The 15,482-nt window shown below is 31.0% G+C and overlaps 1 protein-coding gene across 1 annotated transcript; it reads left to right on the top strand.

Annotated features, from left to right (window-relative positions):
• The first annotated feature begins 528 nt into the window (after window positions 1-528).
• LOC105051282 (cytochrome P450 71A9) lies at window positions 529-4,396 on the top strand. Its single transcript, XM_010931629.4, is given in 3 exon segments — window positions 529-828; window positions 831-1,462; window positions 3,638-4,396. Coding segments are annotated over 3 exon segments (1,530 nt in total). The 5' UTR covers window positions 529-542; the 3' UTR covers window positions 4,250-4,396.
• Window positions 4,397-15,482: the final 11,086 nt, after the last annotated feature.

The raw sequence follows: 15,482 nt of genomic DNA on the forward strand, positions 1-15,482 counted from the left end.
CCCAGGTATAAGTTAAAAAAATTTAAAAATTTAATTATCTGATCGTGTTAAATTAGAGTTCCAAAGGAAATTGAAAATCTTCAAATAATTTAAAATTTTTGATATGATTAATTTAAAAAAATAAAAATAATTAAAATTAAGAGAGATGAAAATATTAAAATAGTAACAGATTAATAGAGGCCAAATTTAAGGTTTTTAAAACTTAAGAATTTAGTAAAAATTCGATCTACATTTGGAGTATAAGAAAGCATAATTTATGCTCGTCTCTTTATTCTTTTTCTGTTTTCCTTCCGGTTTCCCTGTGCGGGTCACAGTCTCCAACGACGGAAACGGCTGGTGGAGCATTAGGCCCCCCGGCTGCACCATTCCCTCACCGACCACGTCCACCACGTTTTTCTTCGTTTGTTTCTTCTTCTTCTTTTTTTTTTTTTGGGGTCCCACTAGGACGTACCACCCACCCCAACGGCCCTTCACTTTTGGCTATTTATAGCCCTCCTCCCACGGGATGTTGAGCGTACAACCTTCTAATAATAGCATCAAATATGACTTCGAGTCTTCTCCTTTGCTTTTCTGTGCTCTCCGTTCCTCTACTTCTCTTCCTCTTTAATCAAGTAAGAAGGGGAAGCCTCTATGGAAAGGTGGCAGCAAGCAAGCTGCCTCCAGGCCCATGGAGGCTCCCCATCATTGGAAACCTATACCAGCTCGGCCCATTGCCTCACCACTCACTCCATCACCTATCTCTCAAGCATGGAGACCTCATGTATCTCCAGCTTGGTTCCATTCCCGCTCTGGTCGTCTCTTCCAGCGAGGTGGTTCGAGAGCTCATCAAAGTCATGATCTCGTACTCTCCAGCAGGCCGGCCTTGTATGCCGCAAGAAAGTTCACTTATGGCTTCGCAGACATGGCTTTCGCACCCTACGGAGAACACTGGAAGCAGGGTCGCAAAGTTGTTGTCTCGGAACTTCTCAGTGCAAAACGAGTGCAATCTTTTCAGGTGATAAGGGATGAAGAAGTAGCCATGTCGATTGCTGCTATCAAAAGACTATCTTCTTCTTCTCCATCTCCTGTTCCCATTAACTTGAGCGAGATGCTGCTCTCTCTCTCAAATAATGTTACTTGTCGCGCTGCACTTGGTGAGAGGTTCGGATCCAGCAATTATGAGGAGGATGCGAGCAGAATCTTTCATATCCTTGAAGAGACGCAGAGGCTGCTTGGAGGGTTCTGCACGGCAGATTTCTTTCCATGGTTGGAGTGGATTCATAAGCTGACGGGCTTGCAAGCAAAGCTGGAGGGCAACTTCAAGGACCTGGATGAATTCTATGATCAGGTGATTGAAGAGCACATCGAGACAGTTGACTTGTCGCACCCCGGAGATGAGGACCTCGTCCATGTTCTGCTTCGACTTCAGAAGGACCCATTGCGCGGAAACATCAACATAGATCACATCAAGGGTCTTCTGACAGTATGATTGCTCTCTCTCTCTCTCTCTCCCTCTCTCATATTTAATTAATCTCTTGATATTGTCTTTTTCATAAAATTTAATATTAAAATCAATGATGACCTTTCCGTATTTAATGTCCATGAGGTTGATTATAATCTTCGTGACCAAAAGAGCCTAGAAGTAAAAATTATGTCAATAATATTTGTCTCTAACATATGCATCAAATAAGTTAAAAAAAATAATTTATATAATATGATATTATATTTTAATATAATCTGAGTCATGACATCTATTGATTTTAATTGATATATATTTTAATATATAGATCTTGGTTATAAAATACTTTTCAAATTAAATATTTATTATTCATTTTAACGTATTAGCACCAAATAAGTACTATATTCATTTTTTATCTGCATTATCTTGCAAAGGTTAGAGATTGAACCTCCCATCATTGATATTTTGAATTTAAATCCTTTACCAAATATATAATGTAAGTTAAGTTTGTTCTCCAACTCATATTTATAAAATTAAGGGAAATGTAGTATCTGATCCTTCTTTTTGGCTACCATTTTTTTCCCAGCCCTTTGACCATTATTAGTTTTTAATTTCTAGTAATACACATATTTTGTACAAGGTTTACACAAATTTGCACTTGCATCTCACACACTTTTACTAGTCCTTGCATACAAATAGTTTTATGCACATAGATATAAATGTTCATGGGGCTATGGATTAAAAAATAAATAGCTTAGAATTATAAAATGGGATTCCATTCAATAGGGATTAAACATCAAATGGTGGCCCATAATGGGTATACTTTAGAGACTTGTTTGGTTGACGAAAAATAGAGGGGGAAGAGACACTTTCTGAAAAGTGGAGAAATAACTTCTTGTTTGGTTGGAATTTTAAGAGAGAGAGAGTGAAAAAAATACTTTCCATAAAAAGTCACTTTTCATATTTCATGGGAAGTGAAAATCCATGGAGGAGATAGATTTTAGCACTTCTCGTAACAAGAAAAGTGGTGTTACTTTTTTCTTTCCTAAAATACCTTTTTAAGATCCATAGTTAAAATTTAGTAAAATATCAATGGATGGTTAGAATAAAATATTGAATAATAATATAATATAATATTAATATTATCTTAATATTTATATAATATAATATTAATATTTATTATATTTTAATATTTACTTTAATATAATATTTTTATTAATATTAATATATTATTTATATAAATATAATAATATATTTATATCTATATTAATAAATTTATTATATTAAAATATTCATACTATATTAATATAATATTAATATATTAGTATTATATTAACACAATAAATTATTATGGTCTAATGTTATATTATAATATATTAATATTATATTTATATAAAGTTTATGAGTAAAAATGCATGGTTTTATATTACTAAGGGTATAATAGGTATTTTACATAGATTTTTGAGAAAAATAAGTGTTCATCTAAATATAAGCTACTTTATAATAAATCACTTCCCATGATCAACCAAATATTTCAAAATCCTATTATCAAGAAGTAACTTGCTGGAAAGTTACTTTTCAGGAAGCTACTTCTTAAGAAGAAAAGTTCTTCCCACGAATCAAATGAATCCTAGATGATATTAGGATAGCATCTTTATATATATTACTACTTACGAGTGGCATTTTTTTTTGAAGTAAGTGCACTGATTGCTAGTCTATGTCTCCTAAATTATAGGATATAGAAATTATTTCCTAAACATTGTTGGATGTGGATTAGCAATTGGAGCTAAGACATGCCTAATTGGTGAAAAATTTAGGAGTGCAACACTATCTAAGGTTATTATCTATATCCATGTATTTCGAGCGTGAACGGATTCATGCTATGGAGCGGCCTAGAAGTTGCTGGCGTTTTAGTCAACTATCAAATTAGTATGTATTTGCTCTCTTCACTTTACTCATATGTGCTTGCTATCTCTCTCTCCCTTTATCACTATAATTTATGAACATGTGTCATCAACAAAATTTTTTTTTTGGAAATTAGGAATTAACAGTTTTGGGATTAATTAGAAAAAAAGCATTATTGATCCTATTTTTTTTATGACTATGATTTTAAATTCACAGCAGAGATCAGAATAGATCCAAACAAAACAAATTCAAGAGACTTAAAAATATGATAAGTAAATATTTTCTGTTTCGTAGGATATCTTCATTGCTGCAACCGATACAATTTCAGCAACACTAGTATGGACAATGGCGGAGCTCGTGAGAAACCAAAATGTAATGACCAAGGCACAAGAAGAAGTACGAAAAGTTGTTGGCAACAAAGACAAGGTGGATGAATGTGACCTGCGACATCTTGAGTATTTAAAATTGGTGATTAGGGAATCATTTCGGTTGCATCCTCCTGCTCCATTTCTAGGGCCTCGTCAGACCAACGAGATTTGCAAGATTAGAGGATATGAGATCCCTCCAAAAACAAGGGTCTTCATTAATGCAAGAGCTATAGGAATGGATCCAAATATTTGGACAAATCCTACGGAATTTTATCCCGAGAGATTCTTGACGAGTGACATTGACTTCAAGGGACAAGATTTTGATCTCATACCATTTGGAGTTGGCCGAAGGATGTGTCCAGGCATGAATTTTGCAATAGTGTTAGTTGAGCTTGTCCTCGCTAACCTTTTGTATCATTTGGATTGGAAATTACCATTTGGAATGCGAGAGGAGGATTTGGATTTAGATGAGAAATTTGGGCTTACTGTGCACAAGAAAAATCCTCTTTGCCTTTTAGCTCAACCTAAAGATAATTAGATAGCTTCATGTATGACACAGAGGGTATCATGTTGAAAATAATGAGATGTCATTATGATACTAACACATATTTTTAACATGACACTCTTTATGATACCCTACATGATACTTATATGATTTACTGTGCTTGTTACTTAGTCTTGATTATTTGGAAGTGGTGTACTAAGGAATTGGGAGTATAACATTATTTCCATGAATATGTACTTCAAGTTTGTATTATCTGTTTATGATTTTACTTAATGAAAAAAATGATCTCCTTGTGTTATTTTTTTTTTCTTTTTCTTATATCTGATTGAGATCACTCTATTTATTTTGTTTCTTCAAAAACTTGCTCATTATTTGCTTTATAATTTGAAGGTTAGATAGAGTGATACAATTTTTATTATTCAGGTTGTACAAAATGAGGGAATGTGTGGGAAAACACATGATATTAACTTAAATAAAAAAGACTTTATGGTTATAAGTTATAATATATCAATTGATGTGCAAATCAACCAAAATGGGTAAGGGAGACATCATTGTTAAAGATGAGAAAAAGAGCTAGGATAAGAAAGATCTCAAGTAATCCCAATAACCATTGATAAAACTTAAAATATGAAGCATATAGAGATTTTAAATTATTATCATCTTCACCTACGGAATCCACCAATGATTTATCAAAATTACTAGACCAAGTTTACACTAGGTTTAGTATGGTTGAAATCCTACCAAATCTCCTTCCTTTCGATGATGTTAGCCCAAGACCCAAGTAATTCCATTTATTGGGATGGTTAGGATATGTGCATAGAAAATGTAGGAGACCCATTAGGTCACTCTAACTTGACCTATTCAAACATGACCCAAACCTGACCAAGAGCATTTAGGTTTAGCTTGAGCCAGATTTAGGTTCCAAATCAATACATGATAAATACAAGAAAAAATTAATGATAAGATGAAAAATAGATAAAGAAACCTAAACATGGTAGGGGATGGTCACAAAATGTAACCATATATGTAGTTTATATGATGCATTAACTATAAATACATTGCCATAGTATCTGATTTATAAATTATAGTTGGAATTTGATTCAAACATCCATTAGGATTAAAAATTTAACCTAATCTTCAAAATTAAGTTGAGAATGGATAAATTCAAATTCACCATATTCAAGGAATTCCTTGTAACACTTACACATATCTCAAGGTTCATTCGGTAAAATTATCAATTTATCTTTAATTATACAAATAGACGAATTACCTAAATAATTAATAAGAATAAGTTGAAATTAATCAAACATATTCTATGAATTATAAATAATCACCAAAATAATATTATATCATATTTAATCAACATATACCCCTGAATTATTAACCATGTGCAAAGGCACTTTGGTCATTTCATATATCATCCTAATAATTTGTAGATTTATATTTTTTTTGTATTATTTACATCTTAGATAAGTTGATTTTCAACCTAGTTAATCTAAGGTTGTTCTTGTAGAAGTGGATGTAATAATTAACTAGGGATCTTACAAAACATAGAAATCATAGTTCTATATTCATTTGATATCTTCATAATCATTTCTTTTTGCTCTTCATTCTCACAAGGATAAACCATACTTTTGACTCAACAATATCACATGATTGGGCAATAGAAAAATTAATGAAGTGTTAAGGTAGAAAATGAGGAAAATGAGAGTAAAATCAAAAGAAATTAAGAAGGTTAATTATGATCATTGTTTATTATTTTTCTATAATTCAAATGAATGGTTCTTTACTTTTCTAGAAAAATTAGTATTTTTGAATTTTTTTTGACATTTAAACAAATTATTTTACACCAGTTGCATAATAAAATATGAGGGGCTACCTATCCCTTTCATTTTCTTTCTAAGATTCTTTTAATATTTATGTGAAAACTTAAAATTTTATGTAATAAATTTTATTCTCTATGATGCGTGAAGGAACTATCCAACTATTTCATTGCAGGACTTGAAATAAATAATAAATATTTTTTTAAAAATGGATAAAGTTGACCTAATTAGGGGTTAAAATGGATCGAATAATATCACCTGAATCCATTTTCATATTTGAATTTATCTGAATATGGATAGAAATTCGAACATCTAACTAATATCTATATCCGTATCTATATCTATCAAAGAAAAATAAATATATATTTAAATAGACAACTATCTGATCCATATCAAAATATCCAAATCTATTTGTAGTTCTATTTAAGTTTATATAGCACTCATGAACTTGTAAGAAAAATAAATAACTATATTAATATGCTATTAATTTAATTTTTTATTTATTTAGTAATATCTTTGATTCTAAGATTATAACTTTGAATTATTAAAATTATTGTCATATTTATATCTATACTTCTAGTAACCAATTTGTATCCATATTCATTTAAAACAAGTATGGACATGAATTTTTTGCATCCGACTAATATTTGTATGCATATTTTATTTGTCAAACAAAAAAATATGGTTGTAAGATGTATCTGATCCATATCTGATCTAATTTTAGCCCTAGACCTAATGCTTCTATTGATTTTGAATAATTATGAAACAATCAAGATATGATATATCCCAACTTTTCCTCAAAGCTAACCAAACCCAAATAAGTTTAGACTTAACCTTGGCCTAGACATGGCTAGAACCCAATTAAACCCTTATTATAACTAGCTTATTGGACTAGAGTATATGCATAAGCCTCACATAAGAACTGAGATAAAAAGTGGATAACATAAGTAGACATGGTTATTGCCAATATGATAAACAAAATAAGGAGATGCATATGTAAAAGCACGTGAGGAGGTTCAAAAAGGTTAGTTGACATACAAAAAAATATGCTCATTTATTGTTGTCTCAATTCTTACACATACCTCTACTACTAGCATCGGGTCATCACCTTTGAGACTTGAATTTATCAAATAAAATATATAAATATATGTTTAAAACTATATGAGAAGGTCAGAAGTGCTGCTTGATTAATAAGATATAATGGTTGCTTGTTTTCATAAAAGATTATAAAAAAATTATTGGCATGTGTTGGAAAAAATTGCAATCACGACAATTATACTACAAACTTCTTTTTTCTCTTTGTGCAAATTAAATGAGATATTATAAAGCAACAATAATCTCTATAATCTACTTAGGCAATTAATAAGTAAAAATAATTAAGCAACCTACAAAAAATATATCATAATTTTGATGTGAATCTTTCACTATTTAAAATAATAAGATTATTACAGGTCTTATTTAGATTAACTAGAGGTTGTATAAATATATCATCAAGAATAAATCTTGGCTCCATAATAAAAACAATCATTACCAATAAAGCAGATTTCAATAATAAACAAAGATAGATCTCACCAAATATATAGATGCTTGAAATAATTGATGGAGAAGGTTTTTCAAAGATCAAGACTATTCAACTTGTAGCTTTTATTGTCCAAAATAATATACTAAAATTTCATCAAAATCGAGATATGATCAATCATCTGATCATTTAACAAGGTAGCATTTTTTTTTATTTTTCTTCTTCTCTTGTCCTATTGCCTCTATTTCACACTGTGCCCCCAAAAGGTTACATGAAACTTTTTTCCTCACTGGTTTCTATGTATTGCCCCAAAGCTTTTCCATGCTCGCATCTTACAGCCCGTAGAACAATTAATTTGAGTCCTACTTAGACTCTTTTTCATTTTTTTTTAATTAAAAGTTGTAGCCCCATATAAGAAGGGACCATCCCAACAAATCTCCTCCTCCTGATTCACATAGGAGGTTCTACCAAGCCCACTTTTTCTCTGTAAATAATCAACTTTTTCATTGATAAAATTTTAGTCATCATATCTGATCCGTTATCGTTAGTATGGATTTTCTCAAGATAAAATAACTTTATCTCCAAAGCATCCCGAACCAAATGATATCTCACATTAATATGTTTGGATCTCGAATGAAATATTAGATTCTTTGAAAGATGGATAGCACTTTGACTATCATAATAAAATATATACTTCTTTTGTTCTAGGCTCAACTAATGTAATAAAGTTTTTATTTACAAAAGTTCTTTGCAAACTTCTATAACTATAATATACTCTGTCTCTATAGTGGATAAAGCAACATATTTTTGTAATTTAGATTACTATAACATTGCTTCCCTAGAAAAAGTCATCAAGTATTCTGATGTAGATTTTTTAGAATTTATATCACCAGCTATGTCTACATCTGTGCATCCATCCAATACAAGTTTATCTTTAGCAAAGCACAAACTGACTGTAGAAGTGCCTTTGAGATATTTGAGAATCCATTTAATAGCTGTCCAATATTTCTTATCAGAATTAAAGAGAAGCTGACTTACAACATCAATTATATGAGTAATATCTGGCCTTATACAAACTATGACGTACATCAGACTACCAATTATAGATGCATAAGAATTTTTTTTCATTTTTTTTTATCTTTATCCCTTGTAGGATATTGTTTGAAACTTAATTTGAAGTGACCTGTAAGTAGAGAGAAAATTGGTTTAGACTTACACATGTTAAACCTTTTAGGTTCCTTTTCGATCTATCTATCTTGAAATAGCCAAAGTTTTCTACTTTTCTATCATAAGTAATTCTCATGCCAAGGATTTGTTTAGCTGGTCCCAAGTCCTTCATGACAAAGGACTTTCTCAACTTTCATTTTAAGCTTTCAATCTTTTTAGTATCATGACTAATAATCAGCATATCATCTACATAAAATAAGAGAGCAATGAAGTCTTCATCAGAGAATTTTTTTATAAATATACAATGATAAAGTGATTTTGTTATACTCATGGTCCATCATGAAGGAATCAAATTTTTTATACCACTGTTGAGGTACCTACTTGAGTCCATACAAGTTCTTTTTTAATCTGCATATAAGATACTCTTTTCCTTTAACTATAAATCTCTCTGGATTTTACTTCTAACTGTAAATCTCTCTGGTTGCTCCATATAAATTTTCTCGTCTAAGTCTCCAAGGAGAAAAATAATTTTTACATCAAGTTATTTAATCTTTAAATCCATGGTTGCAACTAAATCAAGAAAACTCAAATTGAAGACATCTTGACCATATGTGAGAAAATTTCTTCAAAATTAATATCTTTTTTCTGACCAAATCTTTTTACCACCAATTATGTCTTGTACCTTGGCTGTAAGCTCTTTTCTTCCATCTTTAATCTGAACACCCATTTATTTTTGAATGTCCCTTATTCTTAGATAGTTCCATCAACTTAAATATGTGGTTCTCATGCAAAGATTTTATCTTCTCCTGCATGACTCTTAACCACTTTTTCTTTTGCTTATGATTCATAGCCTCTTAGTAGCATTCTGATTCTTCTCCATCAGTGATTGTTATATACTCACGAGAAGAATATATTTGGGAAGGACGATGCTCGCTAGTAGATTTTCTCAACTGAGGCTCAACTGGTGGTTTTAGAGGGGCTTGCTCGGTATACTTATCTAATATTTTATTATTAAGTATGGGCTCGTTAACTGTGTTATCATCATCTTCCTATACATCTTCTTCTGTTATTATTATTCATCATGGTAGGAGGCACTGTATCTAGATCAACATAATTTCTAATGATAGACTTTGACTTTTTAATCTTTTCAAAATTCTCAATAGTCTGATCTTTTAGAAATATAACATCTCTACTTCTGATAATCTTTTTACTAACTGGATCCTACAATCTATAACCAAACTCTTCATGTGCATAACCTAAGAAGATACACACTTTAGACTTTCCATCAAGCTTGGATCTTTCATCTTTAGGAACGTGAATAAATGCCCTTCAACCAAACATCCTTAAGTATTCACACAAAACCTTTTTCAATCCTTACTCTTTCTACTACATCACCTTAAAGAGGAACTAATGTAAAAAAGTTGATGAAATCTGCTACAGTTCTCATCGCTTCATCCCAAAAGGATTTAGGCATGAGAGAGCATATAATGAATTCTTTCATAAATAGTACGATTCATTCTTTCAGCAACTTCATTATATTGAGATATTTTAGAAATAGTTTTCTCAAGCTTGATACCTTGATCTCTGCAATATTCTCAAATGGACCTCTATATTCACCATCGTTATCTACTTGAATATACTTTAATTACCTTTTGTATCTCTTTCAATACTAGCATGAAGATGTTTGAACATATTGAGCACCTAATCTTTCGATTTTAAAATAAAAACCCATACATTTTTAGCATGATCATTAATAAAAATAATAAAATATAAAGTACCACCAAGAGTTCTAGCTCTATAGTGCAAACATCAATGTGAATCAAATCCAAATTATGTGATCTTTTATGTAAAGAGGATTTATAAGAAGCAACTCTATATTGTTTGTCAGTTAAACAATCAGAACATATCTCCAGAGATGTACCTTTGATAGAAAGAAGTTTTTTTTTCAGCAAAGATATCAAGTTCCTTCTCACTCATGTGGCCAAGCCACTTATGCTATAATTCAGTGGAGAAATTTCAACTATATTCATCTCCATCTTACATAATTTTACTTGCATTATATAAAGTCTGCTTGATTTCTTTCCTCTCACTATCACTAGAGAACTTTTGGTAAGTTTTCATTTTTCTTCACCGAAGTAATCATGATAACCTTCATCATCAAGTATTTCAATAGAGATCAAGTAGAGGTGGATATCTGAAACATATCCCATATTTTTCAGTAATAGTTCGCATCTAACACTGATTTTCAAGCAAACATCTTCAATGCCTATAGTTTTTATTATTTCATCATTTTTCATTTTGACCCTACCAAAATTACTGCTAGTGTAAGATGTGAAGAAGTTATACCAAAAAATAATATGAAAAGAGACACCTGAGTCAACAACCCAAGTACAAACATGGCATGTAAGGTTCATAAAATCATCATCACAAATAATGGCAACATTAACATCAGATGCAACTGTTGTTGTAACTTTTTCTTCTTTCTTTTCTTCATCTTTTTCCTTTAATTGCTCTCTTTTAAATTTTCTATATTCTTTTTTCATTTGCCTTGGCTTACCATAATAAAAATATTTAATATCTTTTTTGAATTTAGATCTTTCTTTTGACTTGTCATGATTGTTAGGATTTTATAAATTTCTGATTTTACTCTTCCTCTATCTTTTTATAATCAATGCCTCTGACTTTGTAGTCACACCTTGTTCTCTTCTTTTGATCTCCTCAGTAAGCATACTATCCTTCACCATTTTCAAAGTCATTATACCATTAGGAGCTAAATTATCGAGTGATACAATTAGAGTTTTCCAACTGTTAGATAGAGAATTAAGCAATAATAATACTTGCAACTTATTATCTAGCATCATCTTCATAGGAGCCAACTAATTTATCATATCCTGAAATTTACTCAGATATTCGACAACTGAATTTTCCTCCTTATACTTTATATTCATAAGCTTTCTGATCATGAATACTTTGTTCTGTGCGATCTTCTATTCATAGAGGCTCTTTATTTTCTTTTATAAACTATGGGCATTAGTTTCCATAGCAATATGAGAAAAATAATATCATCTATCCATTGCTTGACTAATCTAACTATCTTTCTATTTATTTTTTATCGTTTTTATTGAGTTTTTCATTTAGTTTGGCACTATCTCCTTCAATAGAATCATACAAATCTTTGTAGAGTAATAAATCTTCCATACGAAGCTTTCAAATTGAATAATTAGAAGACATAAGCTTAACCATACTTTCGCTTATATGTTCTTCCTTTAATCAATACAATAAAATCAACCAACAACAATCTGACTCTGATATCACTTTGTTGGAAAAAATTGAAATCATGGATAATTATATCACAAACTTTTTTTTTTTATATATAAATTAAAGGAGATATCACAAAATAACAATAATCTCTACGATCTAATCAGATAATTAATTAGCAAAAATAATCAAGTAACCTATAAAAAAAGATATCATAATTTTGATGTGAAACTTTTACTATTTAAAATAATAGGATTACTGCAAGTCTTCTCTAGATTAACTAAAAGTTATACAAATATATCATTAAAGATAAATCTTGACTTCATAAATAGGACAGATCTCACCAAATATATAGATGCTTAAAATAATTAATGGAGAAGGTTTGTTCAACTTGTAGCTCTCGATGTAAGGAATAACATGCTAAAATTTCATCAAAATTGAGATATGATCAACTATCCAATCATCTAACAAAGTAGCATATGCTTCTTTATTTTTCTTTTTCTCCTATTTTGCCACCTCTGTTTCACACCATGCCCCTAAAAGATTACGTAAAATTTTTTTTCGTTGGTTTCCATGCACTATCCCAAAGCTTTTTCATGCTCACAACTTATAGCCCAAAGGCTAATTAATTTGAGTCCTACTTGGACTCTTTTTCCCTCTTCTTTTTTTTTTATTAAAAATTGTAGTCCCACGTAAGGAGGGACCACTCCAATAGCATGTAAGTAAAAGAAAGTACCATATTATTTCATTGTATCTAAAGGAAATGGAAAACATACATTGTGTTCATATTGGTATCATTTGGGTAAGATGTAAAGGAGCGCCATGGTCAAAGAGCACCATCATTGAAGAAATTACTAAAAGATTCTATTGGAAGGCAATTTTAATTATTTATCACATCAGCCATGCACATGACTGGTTAAAATTCGTTGTCGACGATAAAGTACCATCCATCTCGATTTAGATTATCCAAAAAAAAAGTAATAAAAAGGATGAAAAAGAGGTTTGGAGTACCGTAGAAAAATTCTGGACTATAAGGGAGAAATGAAAAAGGAGAGATTGGACTTTTTCATGGAGATGGTTGATGATTCTTAATCATGTCTGATTTGATCTAAGGAGGATGAGCAGAGAAAGTTGTCCTTCATTGTGAGGAGATTTGGATGCAAAAAAGGAGGGATGAGCCTTACTTGAAGCTTGGAAAGGAGGACAAGGGGTTGCTATTCTCCTCTATAAATGATCATCAAATATTTTTGTAATCGACAAGTTTATTATTCGCCACATATCTATAGTTCTTTTTCTATGTTGATTCCTTTTTGTATCCTCTTGTTAAGATGCTGATGGTTAAAGTAATATGTTCTACACATAATAACATATGGATAAAGATATATGGTTCTTTTTTCTTTCTCAGGATGTGGAAGTGAGCATGGAATCTTCATAATTTTCCTCTATGGGCACTAATTGATTTGGATATTTAAGGCCAGAAATACTTAGTCATGGTGGTCTGATTGTGTTAAATATATACTAGAATTTTCTTTTATAGCACTATCGATTTCTATGCTGAAAGCCAATAATGCCATTTTATATTTTTTAGATATTTGTCTTGCTAATTTGACCCTCAAGCTTTGCAATTGATTTTTTTGAACCCTAGCTTCTTAGTATTGAAAGTAACCTAACTTGTTTAGTACAACTCTAACCTGGGTAGTAAACCCTCCTCGATGAATTCATCATCCAAGTTGTTTAGTACTACTCTAAGTCGGATAGTAAACCCTCTTCGATAAATTCATCATTCATTTGCAGCCTTCTTATTACGAAAATGAAGTTTTAACTTGAACTAGGTCCTTGACTAGAAGGTGTTAACTTGCAATATCAATAAGCTGGTAGTTTATGATTGGATGATATGACTGCAAAATTTTGCTAAGAAATTTATTTTCTTATTCAACCATAAATAGGAAATTTTATTTGACACACATATATTGTGTGATTTAGACTTAGACCTGATCCGAATTGAACAATCTGTTGAGTCTAAAACTTTTGGCTATAGATCCAATAAAATATAATTTGATTTTCTATTGGATTGGATCTAGGTTCAATATCAAGATCCGAAGAAGAAATTGTGTCGATTCAGATCAATCGTGTAGTCTGGCCCCATTCATTTATAGTCTTAAATCCTCTCATATATATTTACCCCCTTAACTCCCCTTCCTCCACCAACAAAAATCAAATGTTAATTGATCCACAAGAATGCCTAAGTCCAAGCCGAACAACCAATGTAAATGGAATAGCAAACTTTGAACCAAACTAAAAATACAAAATAGATCCAAACCGAGCATAGAACGGAATGGGGCTCCATCTATAATTTCACCCACATATTGGTTTGAAATTCCTAACATTTTCGACCATAACTCAAACATGAAGGAATGCTTAACCCAAGCGAAACCCTAGTGCAAGAACAACATGGAAGAGCTAAACTAGATGAATCATGAAGTTAAGATTGGGCTTCGTGCAAAATTTCTCTTACATATCAAAACAAATATTGTAAAGATACCCCACCTGCTTTGTATCAATAGATATGAATACCCACTTTCTATTCAATTCTCTCTCTCTCTCTCTCTCTCTCACACACACACACACACCCCTATCACATATTGAAGAGAACTTTTCCTAAAACTATCGTGCCCCAATTTTTATCTGGAAGTATTCTACTACACATTGTTATTGGTCTCTTCATTAACATATTAAAAGGCAGCATAGTTGGAACTAAACTAAATGATCATAAAAAACAAAGCCTATCCTTGCTAGCATCACATTTAATTAATGGAAGGATAATTAACTAACTAGAATATAATCCTATTATGAATAAGAGCAATAATCTCTAACGGTCCCCCTCAAGACATCTCTTCCAACTCAACACCCATCACCGATTCGCCAGCTACAGGGCATGTGTTGAAGTCAATGTTGACTTGAACTGATACGATTCTCTATTTTTATTATATTTGATGACTTAGTGATGTGAAACTTTTAATCAAAGCATCTATCAATAGCTAATATGTAATCAATATTTTTTCCAAGTTGGTATTCAAGAATTATATTGGATTTATGATAGCTGTTATTTTGGCTATAACAAAATTTATCCTTATCTTTTTGTGATATTAGAAGAGGCTATTCCTAACTTTCTACCTTATCCCTGCCCATCCATCAAGGGCTAATTGCAACATAATTGCAATGAAATAATATCTTTCACTTTTTTCTTAAAGTTATTTGGGGCATTCGAATTTACTAAATATTTATTGATATCATCAAATAATGGACCATCTCATTTGATTTTATTTAGTGTTTTAACCAAAATCATAATACTATGCTATCCAAATCTACTTCAATTAGAAATAAGTTTCAAATAAAAAATTATTGTTGCGATGGCTTGATTATCTTTGTGCCAAAATACAAGAGACCATAATAAAAATATAGTAATATTATTTAAATTACTATTTCTATGATAGAATAA

Source organism: Elaeis guineensis, chromosome 9 (genome assembly GCF_000442705.2).
Source record: "Elaeis guineensis isolate ETL-2024a chromosome 9, EG11, whole genome shotgun sequence".
Classification (NCBI taxonomy): domain Eukaryota; kingdom Viridiplantae; phylum Streptophyta; class Magnoliopsida; order Arecales; family Arecaceae; genus Elaeis; species Elaeis guineensis.